The sequence below is a fragment of the Bactrocera dorsalis genome, chromosome 1, assembly GCF_023373825.1.
Source record: "Bactrocera dorsalis isolate Fly_Bdor chromosome 1, ASM2337382v1, whole genome shotgun sequence".
Lineage (NCBI taxonomy): Eukaryota > Metazoa > Arthropoda > Insecta > Diptera > Tephritidae > Bactrocera > Bactrocera dorsalis.
The window spans coordinates 59,829,170-59,850,481 of record NC_064303.1 but is presented as its reverse complement, the minus strand read 5'-3'; the positions used below and the strand labels follow the sequence as shown (position 1 = coordinate 59,850,481).

Sequence of the window (21,312 nt, the reverse complement as noted above, 5' to 3'; positions counted from 1 at the left end):
CTTGACATGCCAAGACCAGTCTAATATTACATATATACACAAACTCGCTATTTCAGCAAAGAGAAATCAAAGTTGCTCGAAAAGCGACCTCTCGAAAAGGGAAGCTCACTTCTCGTCTTAAATTCATTCTTGGATTCTAAGGGATTAATAAGGGCAAATAGAAGATTGGCGAACTTCAGCCTTAGTTATAACGAACGACATCCCATCATTATTCCAGAGAAATCCCGTTTTACTTACCTATTTCTAGCATATCTGCACCATCTTACACTGCATGGTGAGCATCGCTTAATGCAACAAATGGTCCGTCAAGAATATTATATACTGCGACTAAAGTCACAAATCAAAAGGACGATTTTCATGTGTAAACCATGTACCATGTACAAACACAAAATGCGTACGCAGATGATGGCAGCTTTACCACCTGAACGCTGCAACTATGCTCTACCCTTTACCATCACTGGGGTTGATTTTGCTGGACCTTTCCAGATAAAGGCCTCCATGTTAAGGTCTTCTTCATTTAGGAAAGGATATGTGGCTGCCTTTGTATGTTTTGCGACAAAGGAAGTACACCTCGAGCTTTGTTCAGATCTGACTACTGCGGCTTTTCTTGCAGCATTTGCACGCTTTGCCGGACGACGCGGATTTCCTTCAAAAATAATGAGCGACAATGGGAAAAACTTTATCGGAGCTCAAAGAGCCACCGAGAAAGAATTCATAAACTTCATGAAACAAGTATCCCCCGAAATTGTTAAAAAATATGCACCCCAAGGGATTGATTGGCAGTTTATACCTCCATGTTCTCCACATATGGGCGGACTTTGGAAATCAGCAGTAAAAATCTTTAAGTCCCATTTAAAGAAAACGGCTGGTAATCATAAATTCAATAATGAGGACTTTACTATACTACTCACTCGTATCGAAGCCGTATTAAATTCAAGACCTATATCACCCCTCTCGCAAGATTCCTCCGATTTCACAGCTCTTACACCTGGTCACTTCCTCAGAGGAGCTCCTCTTCTCGCCATACCTGAGACAGAAGGAGACTCACTCAGTTTAATAAATCGATGGGAAAGAATCAAGATTCTCTATCTTGAATTCAGCCACAGAAGGAAGGAGGACTATCTTAAAGATCTCCATAAGAGATATCGACGGAAAACGATCCAGAAGGAACCCAGCACAGGCGAATGCGTCATTATACAGGACGAATGCCTTCCCCCAACTGAATGGCGACTAGGCCGCATTGAAAAGGTACATCGGGGACGAGATGGTCATATAAGAGTAGTAGATGTGCGAACACAAACTGGGCTACTAACTCGACCACTAGTAAAATTGTGTTTTCTTCCAAATACCGAAAACCCAATCACCGAAAACAAGCGACCTCAAACGCATACTTAAAATTAAACCATAATTAATTAAAAAAATACACCGTTTACAATCCGTTTAATTCTAAGTACTACCGTTATACAACCTAAAACCAATGAGCGATAACAATTGAACCGTAAAAAATATGTATAGTATACGATGATATATGTATCTATCTCTCAAAACAAGTACCCAATTACATAATTCAATATATGATCCATACAATGTTTTAATATAGTGTATTCCTATTCCAATAGAAATGGACATAGAAGACATCCAACTTACTCCCAAGACTGCGAAATCCGCCTTTGCTGCACCTAAAGCATCAGCTCTACCCATCGCCGCACCAAGGACACGAAGAGTCTTGAGTTCGCCAAGGCAATCATCTGTTGCAACACCCAGGGATACGTATGAAGATCCATTTGAAGAAAACTTGCCTCCACGATGCAGCTTATGCCATCGGCCCCTCGTTCTGAAGAGGTGCACTATCTTCAAAAGCATGAAGCCAGCTCAGCGCCAACAGATCGCTCGCGCACACGGCCATTGCATGAATTGCTTGGCAGACTCCCACACCACATTCGAATGTCCAACCGACGGGTCATGCCAATACTGTCAACGCCCTCATCATACACTGTTTCATCGATTCCCTCGTCGAGTCAATCCGCCAGCAATCCACACAAATAACAGTCACAGACAACACGAGGATCCTGTCCAGCGCCGAAGAGGGCACCATTCCAGACGCACCAGGGGAGAGCACTCGCGACCACCTGCACCAACCTACGGTCATCGTAATCCACAACGCAAACCAACGGGACTGAACGCCGTAGTGAGCACTCTGCAACGGTTGCAAAGACTTCTAGGCGATTAATCCGCCTAAGGGCCCGGGATGTTTATGCGACATCTGGTCGTGCGATATTTTGCTACGCCGCATATATCATCCTCGCAGCACTCATCGCACAAAATCCACACACAACATACTAAAGGTCACACAACCCAATACAACACAACATGTCATCCACACAACCACAGCTATACATCATACCAACCACACTACACACCAACACTTCGCCTTTTTCACCACCCACAACCGATATCATATCGGAATGAGCGCCTTTTTTCGTTTTACCCGTGACCGCTAAGGTTTTTTTCGCCATCGAGACGTTCGTCGACACAACGCTATACAAAGTTTAAAAATTGTTAAGTACTAGTAAAATTTTGTACAAAGCATTCTTTTGAACAGTTGTGATTACCGAATATTTATTATAAGAAAAAAAGAGAATAACTAAATACAAAAAACCATTCAATTGAAAGTGAAATACTTCTTTTCTTTATTTCAAAGAAATTCTGAGAATTAAACATTCCAGGTGAAAGGGCAAGTGCAAGGGCAACAAGTGGGTATATCTCCGACATGCGGGTGAACAAAAGGTTTACAACTAAACAATATGCTACAGTAATTCGATGTGAACAATTTCTTCCGATATTATATTATTTCTATGAACAATAACTCATACCAAATTTCAAGAAGATATATCGACAAATGAGGAAGTTCCCCATGCAAACATTTGATTCCGATCATTCAGTTTGTATGGCAGCTATATGTTATAGTGGTCTGATCAGGCCCGTAGCCAGCTTTTCATTTCGGAGGGGGCTGAAGTAAAAACATATATAAACTTTGAATTTTCTGTTTATTAAAAAAAAACAATATAAATTCATATACGTATTACTTAAATTATTTGGTAGTTGTAACTTAAATAAGTAATATTTTTCTTTTCTTCTTGTTTGCCATATCATTAATTACTTCATCTGGATCTATTTTAATATCCCAGTGCACTGCAATAACAGCAAGTGCACTCAGCCGCTCATTGCCCATCACACTGCTTGGTAAAGTTTTTATTCTTTTTAAGGTTGAAGAAGTTCTTTCGAAGGAAGCGGTCCTCACTGGAAGAGTTGGTAAAATTGTAAGCAGGTAGTGAATATTTTTAAAATACGTTGCATCGCAATGTTGCAGTAATTTCAACACTTCTATGGTTGGATCTATTGTTGATAAGCTGGCACACCACAATCGATACTCTGATTTTAATGCTGTCATTGATATTTGCTCCTCGAAGTAAATAGTTAAATTTTTTAATTCTTCGGCATTATCAATTGCAGCAAAACCTGGGAGTAGAATTTGAAATGACGAGAGTATATCCTCATTCACTAATAAACGTTCTGTCATGTTTTGAATCAGAGCATCAACGCATGGAATAAATATTGTAACTCTGAAGTGGCTTTCAGGGGTTGTGCAAGGTGGATTAGCACTAGTAGTTTGACGCGAAGTCACTCTAGGCACTACAAGATCTATGTCATAAAGATCTTTAGACATTTGTGATGCTGTTTGGAAAATATCGTTGAAAAAACCATCCGCTGTTTCTCTTATCTGGTGCAGAGTTCTTATTAATTCTTTGGCTCGGTTCATTGCTGATACAAAATCCATAGATTTTTCTTGGAGTTACACAGACAGTGGCAGCGTTAAGCTGAACAATTGCTCACAGACGAATAGACTAAGCAAAAAATCGCTTTTCTCTACCGCTGCTAAGAAGGCTGATGCTTTAGACGAAATGGGCCATGTCTTACTCGAAATTATTTCCAAACTTAGTACAATGAATTTGAAAAGCTCCACAAAGCTTATAATGCTTTCATGCCTTTCTATAAACCTTGTTTCACAAAGGCGAACAAGTCGTCTTTTTTTGCTTTCTGGTGCGTGCTTCTGTATAACGTCCTGGAAAGTTGTGTTTGCATTTGAATGGTTTCTAAATAAATTTGCTATTTCACTGACAATACCAAGGCAGTTCCGTATTGAAGGTAATGACATAGTATTAGAAAGCGCAAGGTTCAATCGGTGACTAGCGCAATGAACATATCGTGCTTTTGGATACAGTTGTCTTATCCTGGTTTGCACTCGACTTAAATGCCCTGATATGTTTGCTGCTCCGTCATATCCCTGGCCAACCAACTTCGCCATATCAAGATGGAGATCTGTACAACGCTTAAGTATGACTTTTGATAAGTTTTCAGTCACCGTCTAGTGTAGTTGCGTACGACTGTTATAGGTTTGAGCTGAGTTGTGTATAAGAGTTTCAAAAGATTCAGTCAGTGATAAATCTTTTTTATTTACGATTTATTTAAAAAATTTCCTTATTTCGGGGGGGGGCTTCAGCCCTCTAGCCCCCCCCCCTGGCTACTTGCCTGGGTCTGATATCGGCAGTTCCGACAGATGAGCAGCTTCTCGAAGAGAAAATGACGTTTGAAAAATTTCAAAACGATATTTCTCAAAACTAGTTCATATATATCGTCACCTGAAATGCAAAATAACGTAACAACATTTTCAGAAATTTAAAGTGGCATGAATGAAACACGCAATAAAACAGAATAGGAGTGAAAACAAAATTTAATATTGGTTAAAACTGGTTTATATCTGAGTGCAGAACCTGAAAATGTTGAACATATGTAATATTATCTTTGTAATTTGAAGTGGTGAAGCGTAATCAATAAGACACTCAATTTCGAATTTTTTGATGATACGTTATTTTGCATTTCAGGTGACGATATATAGACAGACGCACATGGCTAAACCGACTCAGCTCAACATACTGACCATTTAAATACAAGTATATACTTTATAGGGTCTCCGACGCTTTCTTCTGGGTGTTAAAAACTTCGTGGCAAACTTAATATACCTTCTTCAGGGTATAAAAATGCAATCAAAAATATAGTAATTTTATGGAAAGACTAGAATGTCAACTCTATATTCTGTTAGCTATTGGTATTCAAAGGAGTGGCTTCCTTAGACAATAATAGTGGATGTTCTAATGTAATTAGAGTATTTGTTGAACTAAACAAAGCAGTTTGGTGGGTAGTTCTATGTTATGCAGCATGGAAGCAAATTTGGTCATGTCCTCTGACATCGCAATGTTAATGAATTTATATTATACTTTTGCAACATGTTGCTACAGAGTAAAATAGTTTTGTCCACATATCGAAATTAAATACAGAGTGTATCAAAATTAAATATAATTTAAATTTGCAGGCAAGTATATAGTAAAGTGTTGACAACCCTAAAGAAAAACAAATGGAATGTTACAGAGTTTAGGCTTAGTACAAATAGGACACGGAAGAACAAAGTGTCTTTATTATTTAACAATATTTCAAATATAATGAAAGTTTGGCGTTACCTGGTCGAAGCTTTCATGAAAAATATGTTCGGAATAGGGTTTTAACTTCGTCAACTGTAAAAGATTTTGAAATGACGAAAATTTTAAAGCTTGATATCATTTTAGGGCACCTTATAGTGTATGTAGCTTAGAACATTACATGTGGCAAGAGTATGAAAATAGATAATACCTTTTTTTGCTTTGTTACCAATTTCTAATTTGAGAGACTTTCATTTTTGCTGTGAAAATGCGAATTTTGTTAGTCTCAGTAGGTCTTACTAGGTAGACTTGCTAAACTGTACAATAAATTCACAGTTTAAGTTTTATCCTTAAGCTTTACTTTACTTTACTTATACTTATTGTATTTTTGCAGATGTCAGTAAAATGTCACCTATAAAAAACCATTTCATGGAATCAAGTCAATCTCATTTTAGTACAAAGAATAGTACTCGTGTTATAGCACAGAAAGGTGGTTTAGCTGTTTTACCGTGTGTCGTCAAACTAAATTCTCCAGCAACAGTAAGTACTGTAACTATATGCAAACATTGTGCTTATAAATGTGTATGTACAATGTACATTGTACATATACACCCTGTCCAGAAAATATCGGGAATTCCTCATTTAAAACTCCCGCTTATATGGAAGACGGATAACTGTCCTTAAATATGATGCCAAAAATTTGGGCGACCTGTCAACAAGCAGCTGTTTATTTCAGGACAGTTGTACCAACCCCGGAAAAAAATGTACATACCTGTCTTCTATATAAGCGGGATATGAGAGGGGGAAATGAAGAATTCCCGACACTTTCTTGACAGGCATTTCGCCTGGTTTTATTTTTGACGTCAAATCGATCCAATAATGAAGTGTAATATTATTTTTCATTAATGTCAACTAACTCACTGAATTACATTTGAAGCTCTCCTAGGGTACTTTTTCGGTTTTGATTGTGACGGTTGTTACAGAAACAAATTACACTATACCTCCATCCTGTGACGTAACTCTTTTGACATGAGAAGAAGAAGCATATAACAGCCGGCAAATGGTAAAAAAAATCTTAGACATTTTTATTAAATAAACTAAATGTAAAGGGTGATTTTTTAAGAGCTTGATAACTTTTTAAAAAAAAAAAACGCATAAAATTTGCAAAATCTCATCGGTTCTTTATTTGAAACGTTAGATTGGTTCATGACATTTACTTTTTGAAGATAATTTCATTTAAATGTTGACCGCGGCTGCGTCTTAGGTGGTCCATTCGGAAAGTCCAATTTTGGGCAACTTTTTCGAGCATTTCGGCCGGAATAGCCCGAATTTCTTCGGAAATGTTGTCTTCCAAAGCTGGAATAGTTGCTGGCTTATTTCTGTAGACTTTAGACTTGACGTAGCCCCACAAAAAATAGTCTAAAGGCGTTAAATCGCATGATCTTGGTGGCCAACTTACGGGTCCATTTTTTGAGATGAATTGTTGTCCGAAGTTTTCCCTCAAAATGGCCATAGAATCGCGAGCTGTGTGGCATGTAGCGCCATCTTGTTGAAACCACATGTCAACCAAGTTCAGTTCTTCCATTTTTGGCAACAAAAAGTTTGTTAGCATCGAACGATAGCGATCGCCATTCACCGTAACGTTGCGTCCAACAGCATCTTTGAAAAAATACGGTCCAATGATTCCACCAGCGTACAAACCACACCAAACAGTGCATTTTTCGGGATGCATGGGCAGTTCTTGAACGGCTTCTGGTTGCTCTTCACCCCAAATGCGGCAATTTTGCTTATTTACGTAGCCATTCAACCAGAAATGAGCCTCATCGCTGAACAAAACACGCGCGCGAAACACATTTCGAACCGAACACTGATTTTGGTAATAAAATTCAATGATTTGCAAGCGTTGCTCGTTAGTAAGTCTATTCATGATGAAATGTCAAAGCATACTGAGCATCTTTCTCTTTGACACCATGTCTGAAATCCCACGTGATCTGTCAAATACTAATGCATGAAAATCCTAACCTCAAAAAAATCACCCGTTATTAGTTTTTGTTGAACACATTTTAATGAAATACAAGTATATATAACTAGCTGACCCAGCAAAGTTCGTTCTGCCCAAAATAGATTTTTTTTTCATTTCAAAAATTACATCGGTATTGGTTTTAATAGAATATGAACGATTTTTCCTAATTTCATTGTGTATACTTTAACAAAATTTTTACAAATCTTTCTTTTGTTAACATTGAACGGGCAGGTTTTCGATATGATCCAAACATTCAATATATCGCATCTGTTCAAATCGGTCAGATGTCAGTAGTTTGTCAATATTGCAATGCAGTCAAATTTAAAAATGAACCGCCAGGGTTATGTTGCGCCGGGGGAAAGACGATGCATTCCATGTATAATACCGAGGCATCTCCAAGTAAAGCAATGTTCTCGCGAACGGATCACTGGCGCAAGTTGCAAAGAAACTTGTTAAAGTGGTTGCTGGTGGTATTTCCGTTCGCTGTAATATGTTCTCTGCGTTGAAATTAACTCGCTGGCCATTCTCCAAATGAGCTGACAGATGCACAACAGTAGGATGGCGTTCATGAATTGCAAATGAAAATATTCTCCAGATTGCTTCATTGCAGTTCACATACCTGCCCATTTGAAATTTGCTAATTTCATCTCGTTCAACGCCAATAACCGCCATATCGCTTCCTTTGGTGACATATTTGCAAACATACTTAATTGATTTTATTGAACTGCAATACTCAACATTTATGTGTGTTTTGAATGCCTTAGACAAAATTGGCGAATATGGAACGATCCATGTGTTATCAACCACGAAATTCTTTCCTTTCAATTGAGTGATGAATATTCTGCCATTGTCAGCGGGTGAGCGACGCCGATAGAGAGGATATCCGTCGTTTCCAGTTTGAGTTTCCGAAATAAAAGCACGGGGACAGCGTTTTTTGCATTTACTGTCCGACATACAAACCGAAGATGGATCGTGTTCTCCGCATCGCCCATGAACCATATTGGCCATCACCACTTCGTGCAACTCTGGATCTATTTCAACATCAGGAATTTCGGCGGAAATGATGTCATCAATTTGGTCAGGTGTAATTTTCTCCACCATCCAAAGAAGAATGTGTGCGTGGGCCAAACCTCTCTTCTGCCACTCCAATGAGTACATTCAGCATCGAACAGTGCCATATACACGTTGTTTCGTAATAAAGTCCATCAAACATCTGAGTTTTTGTTTAAACATGCGTGCTGTAACATCGTGGCGATCGCTTGGTGATTGACCGGGATGCAATAGATTCGTAATGTCTGGCCATTTTGGATTGCAAGTTAATGTAACAAACAAATCCGGCCGTCCATAATTGCGCACGTAAGTCATCGCATCCTGGGAGTACTCATGCATGTGTCTAGGACTGCCAATGTATGTCGATGGCAAAATATAGAGTCGAGTTTTGATGAAAACTCAATCAAGAGTATCAGATTAGCGTACTTAAGAACCCAAACTGCAGTGGTAAGCCTATCCGCGCTGGAGGCAAGAATACTTGAAGGCGCCCACAAAATCAAAATAGGTTGGGTAGTGTACAAAATAAGGGCGAAGCAAAATCTCAAGAGGTGTTTCAGATGTCTTTAGTACGGTCATCTGGCGAAAACTTGCATCAATCCTGATGATAGGAGCCAGTGCTGTGCCAAGTGTGGAGAAACTGAACACTTTGCAAAGTCGTGCGTTAAGAACCCTTCGTGTAGTGCATGCAAAAAAAAGGGCAGGGAAAACACCGACCGCCAAATTGGTAGTATAAAGTGTCCGCTCTACTAAGAAGCATGTAGAAACAGCAAAAAATGAGAGTCATGCAACTCAACCTCAATCACTATGAGGCTGCACAAGAACTTCTTAAGCAGACGGTTTATGAGGAAAAGGTCGATGTAGCTATACTAACCGACGCAACATAGATCTCTGACGACACGAAAAAAGCTGCCATATGGCCATGTGGAGGGAAAGTGATTCACGATAAACCGCTACTGGGAAATCTTTCTACACTCGAGCGAAAGTCTCCGGGATCAACTTCTACAGTTGCTACATACCACCATACATGTCGCAGAATGACTTTAATAAAATTCTTGACGAACTGATCACAGAAGTTTTATCAACTACGAGGAACGTGGTGGCGGGCGATTTTAATGCTTGGGCGATGGAGTGGGGTAGCATCTGTACAATTAGGCGTGGAGATGCCCTACTAAAGGCATTCTCGTCGCTAGACATGGAGTTATTGAACACCGGCAATGAGAACACCTTCAAAAAGAACGGTCGGGGCTCCGTTATCACCATAACCTTCGCTAGCAGCTCTCTGGCGCGGACAACAAATTGGCAAGTGTGCAACCTTTATACACACAGTGACCATTATGCAATTATGTTTGAAATCCAAAACTCAGTGAACAATCGAAGTAGTATGCCCACTAAGACAGGACAAAGCAAAGGATAGAAAATTTAAACTCTTGACATCGAACTATTTAAGCTCTCGTTAGATGATAATCTAACATGCCAGGAAGACATAGATCGACAGAGATGTTAGTGAAGCACGTTTGTAAAGCATGCGACGCTTCTATGAGTACAAAGAAAAATGGCACCCATAGAAAACCTGTTTACTGGTGGAGTGAGGAGATCGACACATTAAGAAAGGAATGCCATAAAGCGAGAAGGATGTGTCAAAAGATTCGGGGACTCACGGCGCAAACGCAATTACGCGCATGCTTAAAAAAAACGAAGCGATCTTAAAAAAGCAATTAAAAAAGTAAATCTTGCTGCTTTAAAGAACTTTGCGGAAAAATCGATGAAAACCCATCGGGTGATGCTTACAACCTGGTAATGAAGAAAGTAAGATGTAGCAAAGTAAAAGCACCAACGTGCCCAGCACTACTGAAAAACGTTGTGGAGACCTTATTCCCCGCACAGTACCCAGAGAACCGAACGCTTAGCATGCAAGAACCTGCTGAAACAGAAGACACAATAGTCAATGATGTGGATGTTATAAGTAGAAACAGCAGAGAAATTTGGCAATGCCAAAGCGCCAGGCATGGATGGTATTCCTAATAAGGCCTTAAAGATTGCCATTAAGCACAATACGAGACCATTCACAGAATTATTTATGCGGTGTTTACAAAAAGGTATAATCCCAAAAACCTGGAAAAAGCGGAGACTGGTTTTGTTGCAGAAACCAAATAAACCAGCCGGAGAGCCCAACTCATACCGACTACTCTATATGTTGGATACGATGAGCAAGGTATTAGAGCGGATAATCTGTGCACGATTCGAGCTGCATTTAGAAAAAGAAGACAAGAAAGATCTGTCCGACAACCTACACTGATGCGATCAAGAAGCTTACCGGCATAGCTAACAAGGCAATAGAGGTTACAAGATGGCTGTATGGTACAAAGGAATACTGCGCAGTAGTCACGTTTGACGTTAAAAACGCGTTCCACTCTGCATATTGGCCCCATATTATAAGTGAACTAGAACATAAAGAAACCCCGGCTTACTTGATTAAGATCATATCCAGCCACCTGTCTGAGCTGTTACTGTACGATACGGATAACGGACAAAAAAAGTATGAGGTAACGGGCGGAGTTCCGCAAGGCTCTGTGCTTGGCCCATTGTTGTGGAATGTGTTGTATGACGGGGTACTGCGTCTCCCACTCCCGAAGCAGGTGCAGATCATCGGATACGCGGATGATATTGCCATAACCGCAGTGGCAAAAGAACTTGGCCAACTCGAAAACATCTGCAATCATGCAGCGACGAAAATCAAAGACTGGCTCACGGCAACAAACCTCCAACTCGCTGGACAAAAACCAGAAGCTGTGCTGATCACAAGTAGAACAAAACCCGCAGACATCAAACTAAATATCGGCGGTCATACCATCTGACACAGAAGTCGCTGAAGTATTTAGGAGTTGTGATAGACAATAGACTGAGCCACAAGGGGCTCATAAAAAGGCATGTGAAAAAGCAGCACGTGCAACGGCCGCCCTTGCAAGAATAATGGCCAACATCGGTGGACCAAGCCAAAATAGGCGTATGCTATTGGCCAAGGTGAGCCAATCTGAGCCAGCACTACAGCAAAGACGTATGCTATGAAAACGAAGTCTGCAATGTGGCTCAGTGCCCTTAGAGTCACATGTGCATTTCGTACGGTATCCCATGAAGCGGCAGGTCTACAAGTTTGGGCAGGCCACTAACGGCTGAAGAACGGAAGGATGAGAGGCAAACAAGTCTCGATGAGTGGCAGAAACGATGGGATGCAGCTACGACGGGAAGATGGACCCACAGACTAATTAGAGGCGTGCAAGCATGGATAGAGGGGAAACCCGGAGAAACAGATTTCTACCTGACGTAGTTTCTGATGGGGCACGGGTGTTTTAGAGAGTATCTCTATAAGCATGGGCATGACGACGGGACGAATTGTTCCCTCTGTGACAGTAGCGGAGAAAACCCGCTACACATCTTCTTTTTCTGCCGACGGTTTGAAAAGGAGGGAGCTGATCTACAGAAACTGACAACGGAACGGGTGACACCGGATAACATCGTGCGATTCATGACTGAATCGAAATAAGTGTGGGATAGTGTGAGAGAGTGCTATAGTTTTGAAAGAGCTAAGAAGGAAAGAGTGGCAACGCAGAGAAATTATAAGAATGTATGGGGAGTAGGCCAGAATGGCGTGACTGACGAGCCGAATGGCTAAGCTTGGCCTCGCGATATAATGCTTAACGGCAGTTCAGTGGGGCAAATAAAAAAGCAAAGATGATGGAGTTAAGGGTTTAGTACGTAGGCGTATTAGTCTCCGCTTCTGCGGCCAATACGAATCGTGCATACCGTCCTAAAAAATTACGGTATAACAAAAAAAATGCACACATGCTTAAAGACTGTGAAAGCAAATTCAATTGCGTTTATTGACATAAACGACATCATTCGATGTTACATATTACCAATTTTTGCAGCTCACACCCAAACAGCACAAACATAAAAAGAGCAACAGGTTTAGTTGCAACAACAATTTCAGAAAACTGTCAAGAGGCACCATGCTGCTCAAAGGCCAATTTTGAATTTAAGGGAATTGTCGGAAGAACAGTTCAAAACTCCAATAAAATCCATTACCCTAATTTCCCCCCAAGCGGATACACGCATTCAAGCAGAAGCTTTTGTCTTACCGCGACTAACAAACATGTTGGCAAGCTATCATATAAATAGCAAGCATTGGCAAAAGGTTTCACACCTTAACTTAGCAGACCCCAACTGCAACACTCCCGCTCAAATAGACTTTCTATTAGGCAGCGATCTCATGCCACAGATAATACTCGAGTTTATTGAGAAAATTACAAAAACACTTCCTATTTTCGGATGGTTCCTAAGTGGACTAGTTGCGGAACCAGTTGTCACGATGACAACTCAAGTTGAGGAAATTTCGAACGAATACCTCAATTTACAATTAAGAAAATTTGGTATTTAGAGGAAAAATAATACAAAGTAAATACTATTCGTTTTATTTGCCACATAATGCAGTAGTAACATCAGACAAAACAACCACAAAGATAAGAGTTTTCTTCAATGCGTCAAAATCCACCAGTTCGGGAAATTCCCTAAATGACATTTTATTTACGGGACCCACGCTTCAGCCAGACCCAATGCTGCTTATTTTAAATTGACGTATCTTCAAATACGTATTCAACGGGGATGTCGAGAAAATGTATAGACAAACAGTCGTACATAAATCAAGATTTTCTACGAATTATTTTCAGAAAATCCCCTACTAGTCCACTACGTGACTTTAAGTAAAACAGTTACCTTTGGCGTCAACTGTGCTCCATACTTAGCCATTCGAACTGCACGAATTGGCAGAAAACACCAAGTCAGAATTCCCTCTGGCAACCCAGGTGTTAAAAATGCAAACGGATGCTGATGACATTTTGTCTGGAAGTCACAGTCTTCCACAAGCATACGAATCCTTATCACAGGTTATAAGAGCCCTCATAACCGCAGAGTTTCCACCGAAAAATATTACTGCAAATCATTCAGATATAGTAAAACATATACCGAAAGAAAACTTGTTAGATACTAATTGCCTTAAATTCGAAAAGGAAAGTACAACAAAGACTCTGGAGATTCAATGGAATGCGATATCTGACCAGTTTTCATATACTACGGAGTCAATATCTGCATTATCCCCCATTACAAAACGCCAAATCCTATCCTCTGTGGCAAAACTTTTCGACCCCACAGGATGGCTTTCGCCAATAATGATACAAGCTAAAATCCTGATACAAGAATTATGACTAGATGGGACCATCTGAGACGACATCGCGAGCAATCTTAACGATATCTCACAGATATAAATCCCACGGTGAGTAAACTGTTCCCCGAACACAAAGTCGAATTACACGGTTTCTGTGACGTCTCTGAGAAGCCATACTGTTCCACTATCTATGTGCGCACACAAAGCGATAATAAAGGGTGATTTTTTAAGAGCTTGATAACTTTAAAAAAAAAAAACGCATAAAATTTGCAAAATCTCATCGGTTCTTTATTTGAAACGTTAGATTGGTTCATGACATTTACTTTTTGAAGATAATTTCATTTAAATGTTGACCGCGGCTGCGTCTTAGGTGGTCCATTCGGAAAGTCCAATTTTGGGCAACTTTTTCGAGCATTTCGGCCGGAATAGCCCGAATTTCTTCGGAAATGTTGTCTTCCAAAGCTGGAATAGTTGCTGGCTTATTTCTGTAGACTTTAGACTTGACGTAGCCCCACAAAAAATAGTCTAAAGGCGTTAAATCGCATGATCTTGGTGGCCAACTTACGGGTCCATTTCTTGAGATGAATTGTTGTCCGAAGTTTTCCCTCAAAATGGCCATAGAATCGCGAGCTGTGTGGCATGTAGCGCCATCTTGTTGAAACCACATGTCAACCAAGTTCAGTTCTTCCATTTTTGGCAACAAAAAGTTTGTTAGCATCGAACGATAGTGATCGCCATTCACCGTAACGTTGCGTCCAACAGCATCTTTGAAAAAATACGGTCCAATGATTCCACCAGCGTACAAACCACACCAAACAGTGCATTTTTCGGGATGCATGGGCAGTTCTTGAACGGCTTCTGGTTGCTCTTCACCCCAAATGCGGCAATTTTGCTTATTTACGTAGCCATTCAACCAGAAATGAGCCTCATCGCTGAACAAAATTTGTCGATAAAACACATTTCGAACCGAACACTGATTTTGGTAATAAAATTCAATGATTTGCAAGCGTTGCTCGTTAGTAAGTCTATTCATGATGAAATGTCAAAGCATACTGAGCATCTTTCTCTTTGACACCATGTCTGAAATCCCACGTGATCTGTCAAATACTAATGCATGAAAATCCTAACCTCAAAAAAATCACCCGTTAGATAATGTTGCAATAATGTATTATCCGTGTTCGTTATACTGCTCTCCACCTACAAGAAGTCTGATCGTCCCGATTAGACATACTTGCGGTACAGAACACTTGGCATTTATGTATTTCATACATCTCTTAATTTAAAGTTGAATCGAAATTTCAGTCTTAGTCAGAAAGTTATTACATTAGAATACCGAGTCGTGTTACCCACATATTGATGAATATTCTGCATTTGGACTGTTGTGCAGCTCGTTGACAAAGTTAGGAATTTTAACCTATGGAAAGTTTACACTGTTCCGCTCTGCCCAATGTGCTTTTCCGCCTGAACTTTCTGATGCTATGTCTTCACACTCGTGGTAAATTTGGTCATCTTCATTTCATTCATTACACTTCCGACTGTGAAAAGACTTGTGCTGATATAGAAACCCCTTACACTTCTGACTATGAGGGTTTTTTACCTGAACTTCCAACTGTGAATACTAAAGCTTTTTGATGTTCTGACTGTGAGGATATTCGATAAAATTATTTCAATTGTTACGCTGACATTTGTGACATTTGAGTTGAAATCTGCGACATTGCAGCCAAAAATGTGTCCATATCCTTACGTTTTGATGCGCATTGAAACTCGTCGTTTTCATCTATATTCGTTGTTTCTTCATCTAGTTCCGCTTAAAGAGCATATTCTTCAACACTAGTGTTTTCCGCTTTCATGGTTCTTCGCAACCATGATAGTAAATTGGTCTTTATTCTATCATGTAGAAAACCACGTCCCTCCAGTTCGTTTTTTAGTTGTGGAATCTTCAGAAATTGAACGTCTTCAATAAAATTAACTCATAAAATAAATAATCTACCATGCATCTCACTCTCGAGTTCGATCACTGGATTTTTAAATAAAAGCCCCAAAGTCATGACTACTATACATACTTATCTTTATTTCTAATTCCAAAAATTTAACGTTTTATTACTAAAAGGCTTTCCTTTTCGAAAAAATAAACACAAACTAATTGTAGACACCGCTTACGCGGTTATAGCCGAATTAACAAGAGTGCGCCAATCGTTTCTTCTTTTAGCAATTTGCTAATAAACTCGACATACCAAGTGCAGCCAAGTCCTTCTCCATCTGATTTCTCCAATAGAGTGAAGGTTTTCCTCTCCTCAACCGGCAGGTACTGCGTCGAGTACTATCCGAGCTGAACTGTTTTCATCCATATGGGTGACATGACCTAGCCAGCTTCACCGTTGTCTCTTAAATCGTTGAACTATGTCAATATCGTCGCATAACTCATACTGCTCTTCGTTCCATCGAATGGGATATTCGCCGTTACCAAAGCGCAAAGGACCATAAATCTTTCGCAGAACCTTTCTCTAGAAAACTCATAACTTCGACTCATCAGATGTTGTCATCGTCCATGGCTCTGCACTATAAAACAGAACGGGAATAAAGAGAGACTTAAAGAGTTTGGTTTTTATTCGTCGAGAGAGGACCTTACTTCTCAATTGCCTACTCAGTCCGAAGAAACAAAAGTTATTCTGCTTTGGATTTCGAGGCTGACATTGTTGTTGGTGTTAATACTGGTTTCAGGATAAACGAAATCGGTGGGCATGTTTTGTCAAATCATATTCCACAAAGAAACTGATACATGACCCTTATCAGTTGCTCGAGTTGTTGATGAGTGCAAGTCGAGTGAAAAATTATTCGGCTGTTTGTTGTGATTGCAGCTTTTCGACGTCAAACCTTCCTTGTGTTTGCAGTTTTTGCTGCACAGAGTCGCGTGCGAATCTTGGCTGCAACGAAGTAGTGGTCCGAGTCGATGTTAGGACCTCGGAGCGTAAACATATCTAAAACAGGGGAGACGTGTCTTCCGTCTATCACAACATGATCAATCTAGTTAGAGGCTTCCCATACGAAGAAAGCTAGGTAGCTTCATGAATTTTCCTATGCTGGAATCTAGTCTTACAGATAACTATATTTTGGGCCCCGTTTTGCCAAAAATACCTTTTTTGTGCACCCTGTCGTTAAAGTCGCCAAGCATATCTTGGATGGCAGTGATGTCAGCTTTTGCTCTAACGAGGTTATCAATCAGCTGGGCAGCGGCACCTTCCCCATTAAGAGATCGCATTCCATGTGCATGTCGTCAAATCATAATTCTTAAAACATTTGCAGGGGTTACATCAAAAGGGGATCACTTATCCGAAGCCGTTGTGTGGCAACTTGAAACCTGAGCGCAGTAGGTAACATACAACGGCGCTTAGGTCTCAAGTTAACTCTTACGGGCTCCACCTGCCAATAAGAATGATTATTGAAACACAACTTTATAGTATTAAAACAGAGAATCTTTTATTAAAAATTAAACTAAAATAATCGATCCATATATAAAAACTAATGTGAAGAATGAATCTGATGCTCTTTAATAAGTTTGTTAATATCAGGTTCCTATTTACTCAAGAACAGTCGCAAGTCGCCACGTTCGGCAAGCAAACGATTTCTATTTTTAGTAAGCAGTGTTGTCACAGCACTAAATCCACGTTCACACAAATATGACGATGGGAATGCTATCAAGAATCGTTGAAGGATTGACCACAATCCAGGGTACAATTGCGAGATCGGTTTTTGTAGCCAAAATTCTTGGAACCATTTTTGAACTTGATTTTTATTTCCTCGTTTGTTGTCAATTCTATAAGTTCTTCTTCCAGCTGAGGTGACATTGCTGTGTTGACATTTGAAAACGGATCCAACACCCAGTCTGATATCTTTAGTTTCCAAGAACTAATCTATCATTCAAAGAGCTGTTGCGGATTTTATTGACTGCTTTGATGACATATTGCAGTGATTGAAATAGTTTTTCACTTAAGTTTCTAGCAACTAAATGTTGTCTATGAATAACGCAATGTACGCCAAGGAAATCTGGAATTTTATTTTTTAAGTGCGCTATTAAGCCTTTATGGCACCCTATCATAGCCGGAGCGCCATCCGGAGCAATTGAAATAATATTTTTCAAAGGAATCTCTTTCTCATCGCAAAACTTTTCCAATATATTGAATATGGTTTCGCCTTTTGTATCGGTCTCTAAATTTCTAGCAAATAATAGTTCTTCACATATTTTCTCATCTCTACGCCTCTTTCTACAAAACGTCTCCATTTTCTTTCTGGGTCTCTTACCGCCCCCTGGACACCTGCAGCGCCCATAAGGCTGAGCTAGATCGTTGCATGCATCTAAGGATCTAGTTGCGTTCGTTCGTCTACCTTAGCATCCATCCATCTTTTAAGGGATTCGTCACACTTTAGAAGCACCGCATTCGCTTCTGCACTCATTTTCAGAAAGATTTCCTTCATTAGAGACTTGTGTCGATTTCGCAAAATTCATTTGTCAGGTTGTTTGTTTGTTTGCAGATAGTTGAATTCCCCTCTCACCAGTGGCCGTGGAATCTTGCTTTGCCTTCTGGAGGCGATTGATTCGTCGTCCTTTCGCACCTTGTTAATGTTTTCATGAGGTAAGGGTCCCTGCTTCAAGCGACTATCGCCGCTCGATCGTCTAATTGTACATTCGATCCCTGTGGTTATCTAAGAATTTCAGGGAGCCCACTTGAGGGTTGACCCGAAACTTTATGGGAGTTACTGTTCAGCACTGGGACCATAGCACTAATCAGGAATTAAATCAACTGAGCCTGTACGGCCAACCTAACGACGTATAAATTAAACATTTCCAAATCGTTTGTCAGTATCGTTTGATGGATTTCTTAATTTGTGCTGTACTCTCGGTCGGGGATTACTCAGCTGTTATTCATTATTTATTGTTAATCTGCATCATGTTCAGTGTCTGCCATCTATGACGAGCTTAGCACTGGGGTTTTTTTTTATAACGGCTTTCTTCGAGGTTCTGTTGTCCTCCTCTCCTGGAATGGTGTTTCCTCGGAACCACTCCTTTGGGATTTGGATGCTTATTTAGAAGCATCGTGGTATATGCTTCGTCACCGAAGATTCATAGGATGTTTCAGGTCTTTGATAACCTAGTATTTTTTGCCGAAATTGAATGATATGGATCTGACCAATATGTGGTTTTAACAATACCGTTCCCGTAAAACAACTCAATTACTCCAAGAGACATTTCCAGATCGTCTACTCTCTCGTTTTGGTGATCAGAATTGGCCCCTTAGATCGTGTGATCTAACACCATTAGATTTCTTTTTATAGGATTACTAGCTGACCCGGCAAACTTCGTTCTGCCCAAAATAGATTTTTTTTTCATTTCAAAAATTACACCGGTATTGGTTTTAATAGAATATGAACGATTTTCCTAATTTCATTGTGTATACTTTAACAAAATTTTTACAAATCTTTCTTTTGTAAACATTTAACGGGCAGGTTTTCGATATGATCCAAACATTCAATATATCGCATCTGTTCAAATCGGTCAGATGTCAGTAGTTTGTCAATATTGCAATGCAGTCAAATTTAAAAATGAACCGCCAGGGTTATGTTGCGCCGGGGGAAAGACGATGCATTCCATGTATAATACCGAGGCATCTCCGAGTAAAGCAATGTTCTCGCGAACGGATCACTGGCGCAAGTTGCAAAGAAACTTGTTAAAGTGGTTGCTGGTGGTATTTCCGTTCGCTGTACTATGTTCTCTGCGTTGAAATAAACTCGCTGGCCATTCTCCAAATGAGCTGACAGATGCACAACAGTAGGATGGCGTTCATGAATTGCAAATGAAAATATTCTCCAGATTGCTTCATTGCAGTTCACATACCTGCCCATTTGAAATTTGCTAATTTCATCTCGTTCAACGCCAATAACCGCCATATCGCTTCCTTTGGTGACATATTTGTAAACATACTTAATTAATTTTATTGAACTGCAATACTCAACATTTATATGTGTTTTGAATGCCTTAGACAAAATTGGCGAATATGGAACGATCCATGTGTTATCAACCACGAAATTCTTTCCTTTCAATTGAGTGATGAATGTTCTGCCATTGTCAGCGGGTGAGCGACGCCGATAGAGAGGGTATCCGTCGTTTCCAGTTTGAGTTTCCGAAATAAAAGCACGGGGACAGCGTTTTTTGCATTTACTGTCCGACATACAAACCGAAGATGGATCGTGTTCTCCGCATGGCCCATGAACCATATTGGCCATCACCACTTTGTGCAACTCTGGATCTATTTCAACATCAGGAATTTCGGCGGAAATGATGTCATCAATTTGGTCAGGTGTAATTTTCTCCACCATCCAAAGAAGAATGTGTGCGTGGGCCAAACCTCTCTTCTGCCACTCCAATGAGTACATTCAGCATCGAACAGTGCCATATACACGTTGTTTCGTAATAAAGTCCATCAAACATCTGAGTTTTTGTTTAAACACGCGTGCTGTAACATCGTGGCGATCGCTTGGTGATTGATCGGGATGCAATAGGTTCGTAATGTCTGGCCATTTTGGATTGCAAGTTAATGTAACAAACAAATCCGGCAGTCCATAATTGCGCACGTAAGTCATCGCATCCTGGGAGTACTCATGCATGTGTCTAGGACTGCCAATGTATGTCGATGGCAAAATATAGAGTCGACCAATATCTGTAATATCCGCATCACCATTCATTGCATCTCTTAAGTGAATATACTCTTCAGATCGCAACTTCGACTGATTGTATTGCATGTAATTAAGTCGTTCTGTCTCAACTTTAACATACATGTCAACTGCATACTGTTGAAATAACCGTCCATATCTCAGTAAATGGTTGTCATAGTTTTGGCGAATTATCATTCGATATGAGTAAAACTTCATTGAACTGACTTTTTTATTTGTCTCGACACCTAAAAGCTTAAATTACCTATATGAAGTAGCAAACAAAAATTTTTTTTTACTAACCATTCACCGGATTTATCATTTTATATCCTAAGTGATATCCGTCTTCTCTACGGCAGAACATGAGCGGATATTGCATTGCGTCGTAAGACCGATGTGTCTCACTTATCCGTTTTAGTGCGTTTTGATTTCTACGTTTGATAACAATATCACGCGACTGCAAATTTTCTCCAACAACAACAATTGATATTTCGCTAACTGTAGGTGCATTATATTCAGCCTTATCATGAATATTCGCGTGGAATAGTTCACCAGCGAAATATTTCGTTCACCCGAAATCGTTCACCTTACCATGAACGCAGAAAGATTTCGGGTGAACAGCATTTCACATCGAAATTTCGAATGTGAGATGACAGCTGTCAAAACGTCAAATAAAATATTAACAAAGAAACCAAATTGAACGCATTTTACTTTAGTGAAAAATTTAAAATGATTAATATAAATTTAAGGAGACTGCTGTTAGCAGATGAAAATGTGCAAGA

The 21,312-nt window shown here is 39.9% G+C and overlaps 3 protein-coding genes across 5 annotated transcripts in view; 2 read left to right on the top strand and 1 right to left on the bottom strand.

The window, feature by feature from the left end:
- Positions 1–21,312, top strand: part of LOC125780259 (uncharacterized) — a 464,637-nt gene that overhangs the window by 177,737 nt on the left and 265,588 nt on the right. The window lies entirely within an intron of this gene.
- The window catches only part of LOC125775391 (uncharacterized), a 105,399-nt gene that overhangs the window by 54,786 nt on the left and 29,301 nt on the right, over positions 1–21,312 (bottom strand). The window lies entirely within an intron of this gene.
- LOC125775394 (uncharacterized) lies at positions 289–1,395 on the top strand. Its single transcript, XM_049445940.1, has one exon. The coding sequence runs from the start codon at positions 289–291 to the stop codon at positions 1,393–1,395; it is 1,107 nt and encodes a 368-aa protein (XP_049301897.1).